The sequence below is a fragment of the Seriola aureovittata genome, chromosome 18, assembly GCF_021018895.1.
Source record: "Seriola aureovittata isolate HTS-2021-v1 ecotype China chromosome 18, ASM2101889v1, whole genome shotgun sequence".
Classification (NCBI taxonomy): Eukaryota; Metazoa; Chordata; class Actinopteri; order Carangiformes; family Carangidae; genus Seriola; species Seriola aureovittata.
Window position 1 is genome coordinate 12,550,309 of NC_079381.1, and position 14,423 is coordinate 12,564,731.

A 14,423-nucleotide genomic window follows, 5' to 3' on the forward strand; every position below is an offset into this window, starting at 1 on the left:
ACAACAGCACAGTGACAGCTTTATGTTTTTATTTGAGCTCAAAAATGTAAAATTTCCGAGGCAATTGGGCACAAAAGGTGAGTTCACATCATTTTTCAGCAAGAGCCCACAAACAATTAGCTAGGTGAAGAGGCTTCTCACTACAGAAGTGCTTAAGCACTCTAAAACCATGCATAGCTATATGTTGCCATGTAAATCTTTGAGTTTATGTAGCATGTATCATTACCAGCAGGTAAACATAACATTGTGCTTTATTTGAACAACACCTTATTTGCATCATTAATATTATACAATGTGTCTTATAAACTTGTATTGATAATTTCAATTCCCCAACATCACATTAACTGGTATACAATCTTGACTCCATTTAAGATTATGTATACACAAATAGAGTTTAAGTAGTGACCAGAATATGAATGTTCAAGTAATGTGAAACAATATTTCATTACAGTGATTGTAAATGAGGTGATTCTATTTCTATTATATTCTTGCTATATACAGGCCAAAACCAATCAGGCAGTCGTACATGTGCATCATGCTCTATTAAAATACACAGGAAGCTGAAAACTATAAATAAGCAGTTTATCATTGTTTATTAAGAGAATGTATATTTACTACTTATGTACATCCGTGCTTACTTGCACACAAAAACCTTAGCATGTGTATTGCTAAGCTTTTCCTTGATTGTTTTCTGGCTCTGGACTGATGTGTATAAATCAGATTTCTTCATATGACCATGAGTCAGCTAATGGGATACTGTTGCCAAAACATATTTTTTTTGCTGCATAAAACAACTTTCTGATCTTGAATTATTTTATTCTCAAGTGACTGTGCAGTTGTGTTATTGCTGACACGTCTCAATAATAAACAATTGTAAAGATAGGAACCATTCATAGCGGTCACCAGTTCTACTTGTTTTAACTAGGGGGGACAAGTTTGTTGCTACTTGCCAAGATGCTAAACCCTGATATTCTTTCTGAGTAAAATACAATAAAACTGAAATACCCTGAAGTATACATGTAAGTGTGCTCCAAAGAAAAAAAATACTCTAACAGATTGCTATAATCTGTACAGAATCTCAGAGTTGGGATGCAGTGGTTACTAGGGGCTTACTACTTCATTACATAATTAAGGCTAAAATTACCATCAAGCACCAATGTAATCTCTTGCTGAAGAAAATCCTCCAAGCTTGGCAGATTTATTCTTCAGTGGTTGAGTCTCAAGCTGTTTGAAGTGGTAGATTTATTGTTGCACTTCCATAAAGTTTAGAGACTCAATAAAGACTAATTTAAACATCCTAACTTTTAGTCCTTAATATGCATCAAGCTCCAAAAATTCTGGATCCTACATTTCCCATAATGCAACCCAAAAGGTGTCTTTACCTTGACCCACCCGGCCTGGTAAAATGTCAAATTTCACACTCCTAGTATGTGACACATGATGTCCAAGCTGAGATTACTCAAGTGATGTCGCTTTGGTACTGTGATTTTCTCAGACTCAACAAAATTCTCCAGGACCAGTAAAGACATTATACAACTATTTTCATAGGCTGTGTGGAACTCTTCATTACTAGTAAATTGGCTTTAATGTGTGTCCCTTTAATGCAACCACAAAACACAATTTTAAGATCATGTGCAGGAGTGACTTATAAAACAGCATGGTGTTTTCAGACAGTTGTCCATCCAAAGAGAAAGACATCTACTTTGGTTTCCATGACTGAATAGCTGCTCTTTAGAGACCTGTTAGAGTGGACAATAACTATAAATCCTTCAAGATGCAGTTTGTGTAATTTTAAGAAATAGAATGGTCAAAATCCCCGGGAATCAGGGAGGATATGAAGTTCAGCAGTGAAAAAACCTTTGAGCGCAGAGGAATGCTTTATCCTGCTATGGGTCTTTCAAAGCCAGTTGTCTCTGTCAGAGCCCGCCATGAGCAGCATGTTGTTCCAGCTTTGAGGAGAACAAGACATTGAGTGCTTATACCAAATCATTCGCGGCACTCCTTGCCCCCAAGTTATTCTCACACACACCTGCTGAAAGAAGTTTTTGCTGCAGAAATGATTTCTCTGTAAAGCATATCTCAATAATTTAGCCCCCCACACACATACACACACATATGAACTATATGTTCTCTGATAAATTAGTTCCCTGCTGAAGCATACACACAGACTGAGGCCATGCATTCTGAAAACACAAGCGATAATAGAACAGAAGTGAGTAGATTAGTAACTGGAAGCAGGAGCTTGATTTGTGCTTAAAATTCTGGAAGTGAGGGCTACTCCCATTCACACACACACACACACACACACACACCACACACACACACACACACACACACACACACACACACACACACACACTCAAATAAACAACCCTAATAACCATAACCCTAACCCAAATAAACAACTGTCCATAACTCACAGAGTATCCTTACATAAGGAGGAGCCACTGCCTGATGCCATGATGTCGGGGGAAAGTTTGTCTTAGAAGATCTCGTGGGATTGGCTCCAGTCCTGTCTGTCTTTGGCTTCCCAGTAGCCGCCCCTGTAGACGTAAGTGCTTTCTCCTGTTGTATCATCTGTCCTCTTCTCAAACCACAGTGGCTGATAACCCTCGATATCTTGACCTACTGGCACAGAATCACGTTTCTTAAGACAACTGCTTGAATATGGACTATTTTCCAGAATATCACAAAGTTATACTTTCTCCATGCTCTCTAAATATTGCACCCTTCATGAGGAATGTAACAGAACTCTTTCCAGACAGAGTTCTGTTACATTCCTCATGTATTGTGTGTGTTCCACTTTTTGATTTTTACTTCAAGAATACAGGAACAAAATGAAGCACGGAGAACGACAGCCTCTGGTTTTGATTCAAATAGTATGTTATACTGTAACATTTGTAACATTTGGAAGTGTAGTTTTTGCTGTTGCCCATGGACAGACACACAAACTCCACCCACAATATTCTGTATCTAGATTCATGAACCCATAATCTGTATTACTATTAGTGAGAGTAATGTGAAAGCTATGTATGTGCTATGTTCTATCATCTTTCTTGTTCATGTTGGTTTCTTTGTCCTCACCCTCCTCCAAAGCCTGATTTGCTTGCGCCTCCTTCCTTTTCCTCTCCAGCCTCTGACGTTCCTCCAGTCGCTGCTTCTGGCCGTTTGCTTCATCCCAAAGACCTGCCTCCATTAGCCGCTGGTCTGGCCGCAGACGACTGTCGGTGGGCGCAACACCCTCTTCTGGTTCATTCAGAGTCAAAGCCAGGGAGGAGAAAAAGTGCATGTTCTCTGCATTATCTCTGGAGAGTGAAAGATAGAAGAGGCAACACATTAAGACAAAAGGTCAGATAGAGGGAAGAGAGAAACAGGAGAGGACAGATCACAAAGGGGAGGGGCAAGTTGAAATGCCACTTTCAATCATCAAGATGTGGTAGAAATGTTTTAGATAAAGTAAACATACGGGAGAGGATATTTCTTCCACAAGAGTTTTGGCTGAAGAGTCTGATAAACTGTCTTTTGTTTGCCTTCAGAACCTCCACATCCTTGGCTGCTGTCCACTATTTTGGCACTCTCCATCCTGTCATCCCAGGTTCCTGACAGGATGTAATGGGCTGTGCCCTCTCTGTCCTCTACCACTCCTGTCACCTGGAGACATCAGAGAAAATGACACGCAGGAAGAGATCAGTTACATGCATGTTCTGACCACTAGGTACTGACATATTCCCAGCTGGGTACTACCTTTCTTAGTTTTTTTATCTCTAATTTGGACAACTCTTTCAGATTTTGGGTGTGTTTGAATCATTTAACAATTTTGCACTTTGGACTAGATGTTGATATTATGACACAAACATTTTCCAGTAATAAGATACCTCTTGAAGGTGATCTACAGTGGCAAGCACTAAGGATAGAGGATACATGATGTGTTAAACATATTAGGCAAGAGAGATGCTTGATCTGCTAAAACAGTTTTGTAGAGTTTTGACTCAGGCTTGTGTAGCTGTAGACATCCACCTTCTGGCAAGTGTAAAACTGTAAATGCAGTGAAATCTGAATGAGAACAACCAACAAAGAAGCTAGCTGTCTGTTAGAGAATGAAAAAATAAAACGCACATACCTTACGTGGGACATCTCTGGAGAAATAGCTGTAGGGGGAGAATTTGAGACGGCAGGTGTCCTTGGTGGTGTTGTTTACAATGTCAATATCCCCAGACTGCCAACAGCAACAGACAGGAAGACAGCATGAAAACCAGATGTGACTTAAAAGTGTATTATGATCCAAATGACGTTCTTCTGTAACGCAATCCACACACACACACACACACACACACACACACACTTGCTCATTGATGACAAGCATATTACATCTCTGAACAATAATTTCCTTTCTGCAACCTAACTCAGCTTCTTTTGGAGTAAACTGTTTTTTAGAAGGTCTCTATTTTAAGTTATTTTCACTGTTTTACTTGTCTAAAAATATGCACAAACACACGAACAAAGTCAGAAACTGTTTGTGTTTTTGACAATTAAAGGAGGGAAACACTTGAGAGGAACGCACCTGATCAATCCAAAGTTTTCCTACAATAATGTTGTGTACCGTTGATGTCACTTTGCTCCACACATAGTGGTTTCCACTCGAGTGGAACTGCAGGTGAATGTTTCCTACAGGGAAGAAAACAATGCATGTGACATTATAGTTTTATAATTACTTGAATATAACTAATTATTCATATTCTAACACATATTCTGTGTGTATTTAGATACCAGCTGTGGTGGTATACTGTATAATATACTGTATACTGAACTGCAACATGAACTACATCAAGGAAAATATCTGATTGTTTTCAGTGCTTACCTAATGGCACAACAGAAATATATTTCCCACGAAACTTGCTATCAATAGTGATATGCTGCCACAGGGTCCATCCTCGCTGTGACGTTACATGGTGGGCAGCAGCTGGTGGGTGATGACTGACCTGAGAGTGAATGGTATTGGCTGGTGTCAGCAGAGGCAATATAGGCGTCCTACAGTGTATAAATTTATTGTTCTTCACTTAAGTGTGCAAAATGTGTGTGTAAGGATATGTGCATGTGAATACAGTGAGTATGATGTATGTTTTTGTCTCACCTGCTCAGAGATTGAGCGATAACCATACTCGTCCAGTCGGTCCAGCTCGTAAGTCTCCCCCAGCAGAGGGTTGAAGGGCTTGGCTGTACGATGGACCGTGGTGGAATACGAGGAGACAGAAAAAGCAGCCACAAGGCACATCTGCTCCAGGGACGAGTCACAGCGAGCTGCCCGGTCCAGAAGCTCGCTGTACTCCAGATCCTCAGTCAGACGCTGCAGCATCGACAACGGCTCATTGAAGTTTACCTGAGACCACACACAGACACGAAAGGCTTCTTGTAAGTGGTCCAGATAGTTCCACATGTAGAATTTACTCAAATCCACATGTAATAAAAGCTATTATGTTTTGGATTTACAGGCATGGGTATCTTGGACAGGTCTTTGCCAATACAGTTCTTCATGATACTCCACAAATTAAGGGAGTAATTTGGTTTGTCAGGAATACGGCTGCGTCTTGTTCTTCGTAGCTGCATGTGGTTTGTGCCTGAGGTATCCTGAAAAAAAGACAAAACACAAAGCTTTAGTTTATGTACTAACTGAAACACACAAAGAAAATGACAGAAAGGCGAGAGTGAAGTAAAATTTTGTGTGTACAGGACAACTGGGTAAAAAGTTACCCTTATTTTATAAATCAGTATACTTGGGACCTACATTCTCATTGTGAGTCCAGTCATTGGGCATTCCACCACTCATCATACTCAGATTACTCCCTGAGCGCCTAAGAGAAAGCAGCATATTTGAAATACAGTTCAAAGTAGTACTTCTGCAGATTGATCTACTGTAGAACACGACCCTGAGATTATTATGCATAGACATGATGTCTCACTTGTGCTGTACGTTGCCACTAGCTGTCACAGTTATGAATGCAGGGGAGTCCTCCATGGCATCAAAGAACTCTGCGTCATCATTCTCATCACTCGCCTCCCCCCCCTGAGACCGCTCCACACCTACAGCAGCAAACAAGGGACAAAGGGACGAGTTCGCTCTTATACATCTATAAATACACAGTATGTGCATCATACATAATGTAGTGCCTCTGTACAAGGGGTGGCCAAATGACAGAGGCACCTTATCATAATACACAATGGTTAAGAAAATTTAGAATCTGACAGAATAACCCTGCAACATTTTTTTGAGACTTGATTCAACTTAATTAACATTCCTTCAATGTTTGAATGTGATGTGGATGTGAATGTGAACAGCAGTTCAAGCAGTAAATATTTAGCCTATTTATAGCTCTGTAGTGTTTACTATGTAAGTAGCTTTATGTTTCTATGGAATGTCACTGGCAACTTAATATACAGATCACTTGTGTATTAGTCTGTTATGGTAATTTACAGAACTGCCTTCAGCCTTCTGCCTTCAGTGTATAAGTTGCAAATATTGCAAAATTATATAATGTTGCACGTATAGTCTAGAAAATTATGAGAATATATGTCAAATAGAAAAAAACTGTGCTGACAAAGAGCAAAAGTGGTCACAAGAAGATCCTCACCAACACTGATTTGAAGACACATAATAAGACATTCTCTTCACACACTACAAACTATAGCCTCAAAGTGTGTGTTGCGTGTTAATTTAGCTGACCTGACAATCTCAATAAAATACTAATCTAAGCTAAGGTGTTTCATTTATTTTGCCTTCCCATGTAGATAAATGCACTAAAAATTGAGATGTGATACGATGAGACTGAAAGAGATGCATTCCGGTGACAGAAATGCATCACTACTACTGGCCAGAAGAGGGCCATATCCTTATTCTGTGAGACTATGCTTTGCCTTTAACACTACACAGAAGAGGATGTCTGGAGCGTCTAGGAGACAGAGTGTGATGTGTCTCACCTGTATATGAGGTGGGGTTCTCCCGCCAGGCTCTCTCTAAGCTGTTGTGCTGTTTGGCTAACTGTTCGATGGTCTCCTCCAGATGGTGACGCTGCTCTCTCTCATACTGCAGAGCCTTTTGCCACTTTCGGCTGTGAGATTCTGCTACGTCCAGAAAGTCACGACAAGCCTGAGGTGTGAACACAACAAACATGAAAAGATGCTGCAAGCAGAGCCCTCATCCTGCATCCCCTCATTAAAATAGACTTTTGCAACTGATCAGTCTCCAATTTAGAGTGGCTTTATACTGGCTGAGGCTTGCACAGTGTGAACTCACATTGATCATAGCATTGGAGGTGATGCGGAACAGGGTGGCTCGCTCATTAACAGCTTTCACTTTGTCTGTGCTGTCAGCGGATCCACGCAGTTCCTCAAGTTCGCTGAGGGAACGCTGGAGAGCGGCGCCGTGCTTTCCTATCAGCTCATTACAGGTGCTCAGGTCATCTAGCTTGCTGGCCAGAGTCTTGAGCACCCCTTGGGTTAGGGCACGGTCCTCCTGAGGTACAGGGCCTTCATCTCCTGAGTCATCTTCACACAAAGAAAGGAAAAGGTTATTATGATATTTGAATAATTTGGACATTTATGGTAGTGAAGTTATATACTGTAGTGAGCAGTACACAGGAAATGAATCGCTCATCAGACAAAGTGAGAAAGATATTTTAAATACTGTAAATTTAGATTGAGATGAGTTCAGAGAGTGTTAGTGGCGAACGGATGGAGGAAGATAATAACACTTCACTCCCAGATCCTGCACACCCCTTCCTCTACAAGATTGGAAAGCTGTGAATGAACACTGTTGCCGTGGAAACGTAGTCCTGTGCAATCAGGAGGCTAGGCTATTTTTAGCAGAAGAGGGCGCAAAAAAAAAAAGATGACGCACTACCGTTTTCCTCCTCTCTTTCTCTCTCTACCCCTCATTGGCATGGGCTGAGCCATCAGTCTCAGGGAAACTGGGTTTCTAACCAGACACCATAACATAAAAATGATTCTTAGAGATCTTGAACATTAAATCTAGTTTAGTAAATAAAAAAAAAATCTAAAGTTAATATTTCCCTTAAATTTCACCCCGTTGGACTTTGACACTATAAGCCAAAGTTAGACAAAACATTTTTTGTGTTCCTGTTCCACTGCAAGATTAAAGCTAAATCACTACAAGTGAAATTTTGAAATAAAAATTGCTTTCACCTTGGCATCACATGGAAACTGCAGCTATTTTGTGTATACATCGATACACATTGTCTTGTAACTCAGCCTCACAGCTTTGGTACTAAACCTTGACCAGACTTTTAAATCAATTGTGAGGCTTAAAATAGTGCTTGTCTGCATAATATGTATTTGCAATAATAGACCTGCCAAAGGGCTAGAGAGGTTAATAGAGCAAATTGCGCTCTATTAAAGCCTTAGTGAAAAAAAGTCACCTAAGTCTTTTATTCACCTAAAAAAGCTTTATTTACATTAGTAAAACACAAATAATCCATCTTTAAAATGCAAATAACTGCCTCCACCATATGTAATGGAACTTTTCTAGGTCAGAACCTTTATTCTCTGCTAAAAGAAACAGATTGTGTTTGTACTCTGCAAACTCCTGAGCATGTTTCCTGAATCTAGGCCAGTGTCTATATTGCCTGTGAGTACAAAAGCAAGGAGACCAACTACTACATGCTATTAGAGGGGAAAAGGAATAAAAACAATCAGGGCAAACTGGATTAACAATGTCTCAAGAGTAGAAGATTAAAAATAAGAGGGTGAAAAATCCTTCTGGCTTCTGTAATGGTTTCATGACCCATATGCAGTAGAGAGACAAAGGATCTCACTTGACTTACTGCTAACGGTGCTAATGATGTTAAGACACTAGATAATGAATTTGAGATGTGGGTCCATTTGCCACCCAACATGTTTTATGGATGTGCAACTCTCCCTTCAGCCATAATACATCTTCACAGAATAATAATTTACATGTAGCAGGAAGGCACACTGGTGAGGTCTGTGTACTACTGAGTTATTTTTTTTCACACAGGACTCTAGAGCGTCTGAGACAAATTGGTGACTCATCGTTGAATCATGAAAACACACCTACAGGTGATAGAGGGAGCGCCAATATGGACACAGTGTAGGAAGAGAGACTTGGAGTTGAAAATCAGGGGATACACTGCAAGCTTTTGCAACACAGATGCAGCAATCAAAGACTAACATTACCATGCTGAAAGCTTGCTGTACTGTTTATTGTCTCATCCTTGTAAACATTTCATTGGATAATGTTTGTTAGAGAGGTTAGAATTTTATCACAATGTACCTTTTGCATATCATTATTCTGGAAAATGGAAAGCATGTAGTGGTCATATGATACCTATTACAGCATAGGTGCCTGATGACTTCTGCAACATCTATTTAATTATTGCTGTTCTAATCCACTTTCAGCCAATTCATTTGACCTGCTATTATTGTCACTAAACCCATAATCAAAGGCTCATGCAATAATAATCTGTAATCACATCACACACACACACACACACACACACACACACACACACACACAACACACACACACACACACACACACACACACACCTCACCAAAGGATTAATGTCTGTGCTTGCACATGCATAAAAACACATTAGTTATTCTGTTTAAAATTGTGTGAAATAGTCAGCATTACCGATATTTTTTTCAAGAATAAGACATTAGATTAGTAGGATATTAACATGCACAGCCTTGGTAAGATTTAAAATCTATGATTACAATAATAAATGGCAAAAAAATATAGCCCAAACACACAGTGACAGCATTGTAAACACAATTTCTGAACTGTAGGAAACCTCCGAAAGAGGATAAAATCTTCCAAATGGGCTCGGCTCTGTAAATTCTGTTTGGTATTTTGGCAGTAATCACTACCAGTCCATTGCTATACAATGGCATACACAGCATAAACACCTCACACATCAGTCATGATCTCCATACGCTAATACAGCCAGAAGAACAGAAAACAATGATTTGCATCTTGCATGTGCAAACCTTTTACTCATCATTAAAAGGAACTTTCATGCACACGCATCTTAGAAATGATTCTTGTAGCAGAGAGTAGAGTAGGATTTAAATCGGTCGCAAACAAATACGAGGAAACATGACACATTTGACTGAGACTGATTGTTAACTATTGTTCTACTGTTCTGCAGTGACTTTATGGTGCCATTTTTGTTAACTTTCCAGCAAATTCTGTACAAGGAAAATCCAATCAATGTATTTACACAGACATTTGCACAGAATACAGTATTAGCTTACTGCAAAACTTAGAGAACTCCACAAACATACACACACTGCACACAATTACAAACAAATAAACATGCAAGCAAGCATGAAAGCAGACGAACAGCTTTTATCAAATATCTAATTTTGTTGTTAGTAAAATAACAAGCGTGTTACTTACAAGGTGACACTCATAGAAAAGGCAGCACTCATGTCTCCCTATTGTCCACAGAGTGTATGGTGAAAAATATTTTCAATGAAAATCCTCACACCCTCCTGCTCTCTTTCTTTTTTTTCTTACCCCTCCTGCTACCAGAACGGAAGGAGGAGTCTACAGGAAGGTCATTTCATTCAGCTCTCACTGTCGTCATACTGAAGGAGACAGGGAGGGAGAAAGGAGACAGAGTAGGAGGGTGGAGGTAGCTGCATGTGTGTTTGTGCACATTTGTGCAAAAGAGAGGGACAGAAAGAGAGAGAGGAAAAACCTCACTGTGCATCTTTGTTCCTGGTTCTTTAAAACGTCCACAAAGAGGCTAGACAGCAGCAAACAGAAAATGTCTCCCAGAGTCATAGAAGACAAAACATATTATATTATATTATATTATATTATATTATATTATATTATGTTATGTTATGTTATGTTATGTTATATTATATTATACGGTCCAGTGGTAAAATATGAATAGTGTAAAAATGAAAGCTGAACGAATAAGTCATTTAATATGACATGATTTAATGTAGATTTTGCATTAAATAACACACGTAGACCATTTCCATCAAAACATATTAAACACTGCCCTCATGTGGCCTGTCATTGACATAACACTAAAGGCTATACAGCAATAATAATGTATTTAGGTAAGCGGGTCTTGGTTGCAGGAGCCTGCATTCAGGTTGCAGCTAAAATTAGTTTGTCTACCCCAATCTTTCTCAGGTGAAACATGTTGTTCCATTTAAGTAGATATTCTGGGACATTTCTTGAAGGGAACAACAAATTTGAATACATTGCTCCAAAAGAATTTCTTCTTTGCGGGGCTAAAAATCAACCAAGATTAAATGTATGAACACAAACATATCGTACTGGTTGAAACATACGAGTCACACTGAATATAAACTGCCCATCTCACCTGAGTGATGCATCAGGAGAGTGGCATTGGCCTTGGCTTGCTGCAGAGCTGACACCCAGCGCTGACACTCCCCCTCAGAGGTGGCTTTCAGGTGGTAGCTTCGGCCGCCGCTGGTTAACACCAAGTGGCAGGTGTCACCCACCTCAATGTGTGCTGTTGCTAAGGGAATGGTGCCCCTGCAAGTGTGCGCCATCTCTGCCTGAGTCCTGAGGGAAAACAGCATAAAGTTGTTAATGTCAGTTTATGACAGCAGACGAAAAAGATGAACACTCCAGCCCCTCTGCTCAGGTCCATGTTATGTGCTCCATTTAAGAAATGGGGCAGCTCTGTTTCTGAATTATTTCAAAGTAGTTTACAGTTAAAATAGCATCCCAATAAGTCTGTCAGACAATCAAGCCTCAATGAGAAAGCTTTTCTCCAGAGACAAGCTTTGTAGCTTCTGACACATTTTATCACATTTAAAATGGGTACTTATGTACAGAACAAATGTTTCAGAACAAAAATTTCAGAAATTTTTGTTTAATTTTACCCGTTTTCTAATTTTGTTATAATTTTGTATTTCATGTCATAATGTTAACCCATCTGTAACTTTACCTAGTTATTTTTTAACAATTTAGGTAGAGGAACAGGCTTTTTTCATTGTTATAGAGTTTTGTTACATACATAGCTAACTCCAGTTCAACTTGTTAGCTACCCCACATTTAATCATGTAGCTTATTATATTCTTCTGTGAAATCATTACGAAATATGTCAAAAATATTGTAGGACACAGGATGTAGCTGTAAAGTATTATTATTAATAGAAATTATAATTCGTCATTTTTCATCTCTATGACTCAAGTGGTTTTTGTTGTTGCTTAACTTGCGTCATTCAGGGCACTCCCTCTTCGGGCCGGATGACTGATCAGAAAAAAAAGTTTAATTTAACATTAAAAAATACATATTTTTCACCAGACCACCTCTGTCACCATGCATGTAATTAATTTGTTCATAAAATTTTGATTTTATGCGAATGAATAGCTGCAAATTGGGCCAGGGCGAGCACTAACGGTCGCTGTACCCGTTAGTTACCGTTACCTGTAGTAGGACAGCAGGCCGTTACTGAGGACGAACCATCGCCGCTGGTAGCCCTTCAAGTAGTTGGTCCATTTAAAGAGCCAGCCTTTGCAGGTATCCAAACACGGCAGGTGGAGCCCCGGGAGAGTCGGGGAGGGTAAACTCTTCACCAGCTCGTTCATTTGCTCCCCTCGGCCGTTAACGTTACTGCAGCGGGGATGGATCAGGAGTCGGTGCAGTTTGAGTGGAGTTGCCCCTGCCTGTCAACAGCTGTACCGTTAGCTAGCTAGAGTAAGCCAGCTGCACTGTAGCCTATCCTGAGCTATAGCTCCCGTTAGCTTGCAGCTGAGGTTTTGCCAGTGTCCCCCTTTACCCTGAGATATAGTTTTAAAAATATCTATCGCTTCTGTTCCAGATGGGATAAGAAAACAAACAACATACATGAAACTATTCAGCGGCTGAGCCCGCACGTTGACTGCGTGTAATAATAAAAGCCTGGATGTGAGAGAGGGGGGATCATGATGACGTCCTTACTGGATTGTAGCATATGGGTGCAGGTCTGTGTGTGTGTGTGTGTGTGTGTGTGTGTGTGTGTGTGTGTGTGTGTGTGTGTGTGTGTGTGCATGTGCGCACGCGCTCACATATGGCATTTACTGCGATATTCTGCATCATTGGAAGAAGAGTCTTATGGAGGAAGAACACTGCCACCACGAAAAAATGAATTACACTCATTTCAATAATTTCAATAATAGTGACCAGTGGTGGGGTGTAAATTTACTCAAGTAATGTGCTGTGGTACAAGTAGGCTTACTTGTACTTGAGTACTTTCTTTTCATACTTTCAACCTCTTCTTCACTACCTTTCAGATTATTGTACATTTTACTCAATTTTTTTTGACGGATATAGTTACTTAATTAAGTTTTTAGAAGCAATACATACATGATGCTTTGATATACAGTTTGATATCAGTTGGCAGCTTATGAAATACACCTGGCTAAAGCTAATGCAGTCTAATACAACAATAAATCCTACTTTCATTGTGATTATGTTTAGTTTGTGTTGAACTGTACTGCATTGTACACAGAGCATGAAGTTGAATCAATACCTCCTCAAACTGTTTCAACACAAACCTAACATTATAACCCTCATGAAGGGCAGATTGTTGTTGTTGTTGTTGTTATTGTAGGACTGATGTATTGAACTGCATTAGTTTTAAGTGAGTGTACCAATAAACTGACAACTGAGTGTAGATTAAACTACCCAAATGAGGTGAATCAATCAATCAGTCAATCAATTGATTCAGTTGACAGAAAATAAATTGGCAACTAATTTGATAATCAAGTCATTTTTCATGCAAAGATGCAGAACATTTCATGGAACCTTTTCTGTTTTGTCCAGCGATTGTTTGGCTAATGCAAATATCTGATATTTAAGACAGTTTCTTCAGATTAAAGTCATACGTTTTAGAACGAAATCAGAATCAAATTGTTTTAATTGACAATATGTTGCAAATTTGATTTTGCTTGACTTACTCTAACAGCTTCACATGTAATTCAGTGTGCATGTGCTTGCTGTTAGATCAAAATATTTCCTATCACTATAATGTGATTATTAATAGGCCTACCATTTCGTTAATTAAATTACCAGCAGGCTAATATACAAGACAGTTACATATGTGACACACAATAATATATGTCACTTTTTTATCTTATAAGGTTAAAGTTTCCATTTTCTCATTAAGAGGCACCCAAACAAGAATACAATCTAGCCATGTCAGTGCAAATTAGTGCTGCCAAAACCTGATCTCTCCATGAAAAGAGACTATTTATCTTTAACAAATAATGGAATGTAAGTTAAGAGTGATTGGTCAATCATCCATCCATCCATCCATTTTCTACCGCTTATCCTCTAGTAGGGTCGCAGGGGGGCTGGAGCCTATCCCAGCATCTTTTCGGGCTAGAGGCGGGGTACGCCCTGGACAGGTCGC

At 39.5% G+C, this 14,423-nt stretch overlaps 1 protein-coding gene across 3 annotated transcripts; it reads right to left on the reverse strand.

Moving 5' to 3' along the window:
- Window positions 1-7: 7 nt before the first annotated feature.
- Window positions 8-12,983, reverse strand: LOC130186379 (oxysterol-binding protein 2-like). 3 transcript variants are annotated; one of them, XM_056403480.1, is made up of 15 exons: window positions 12,458-12,983; window positions 11,382-11,587; window positions 7,289-7,539; window positions 6,973-7,141; window positions 5,958-6,078; window positions 5,783-5,849; window positions 5,488-5,625; window positions 5,132-5,377; window positions 4,859-4,979; window positions 4,562-4,665; window positions 4,121-4,216; window positions 3,467-3,651; window positions 3,085-3,305; window positions 2,434-2,628; window positions 8-1,949 (listed from the first exon to the last, which is right to left on the reverse strand). In XM_056403480.1, exons 1-14 carry the CDS (start codon window positions 12,616-12,618, stop codon window positions 2,483-2,485), a joined length of 2,232 nt encoding a protein of 743 aa, XP_056259455.1. In that variant the 5' UTR covers window positions 12,619-12,983; the 3' UTR covers window positions 8-1,949; window positions 2,434-2,482. The 3 variants fall into 3 exon arrangements, with proteins under 3 accessions (XP_056259455.1, XP_056259453.1, XP_056259456.1); XM_056403478.1 differs by having other exon boundaries at window positions 8-2,628; XM_056403481.1 differs by having other exon boundaries at window positions 8-2,625; window positions 12,458-12,982.
- Window positions 12,984-14,423: the final 1,440 nt, after the last annotated feature.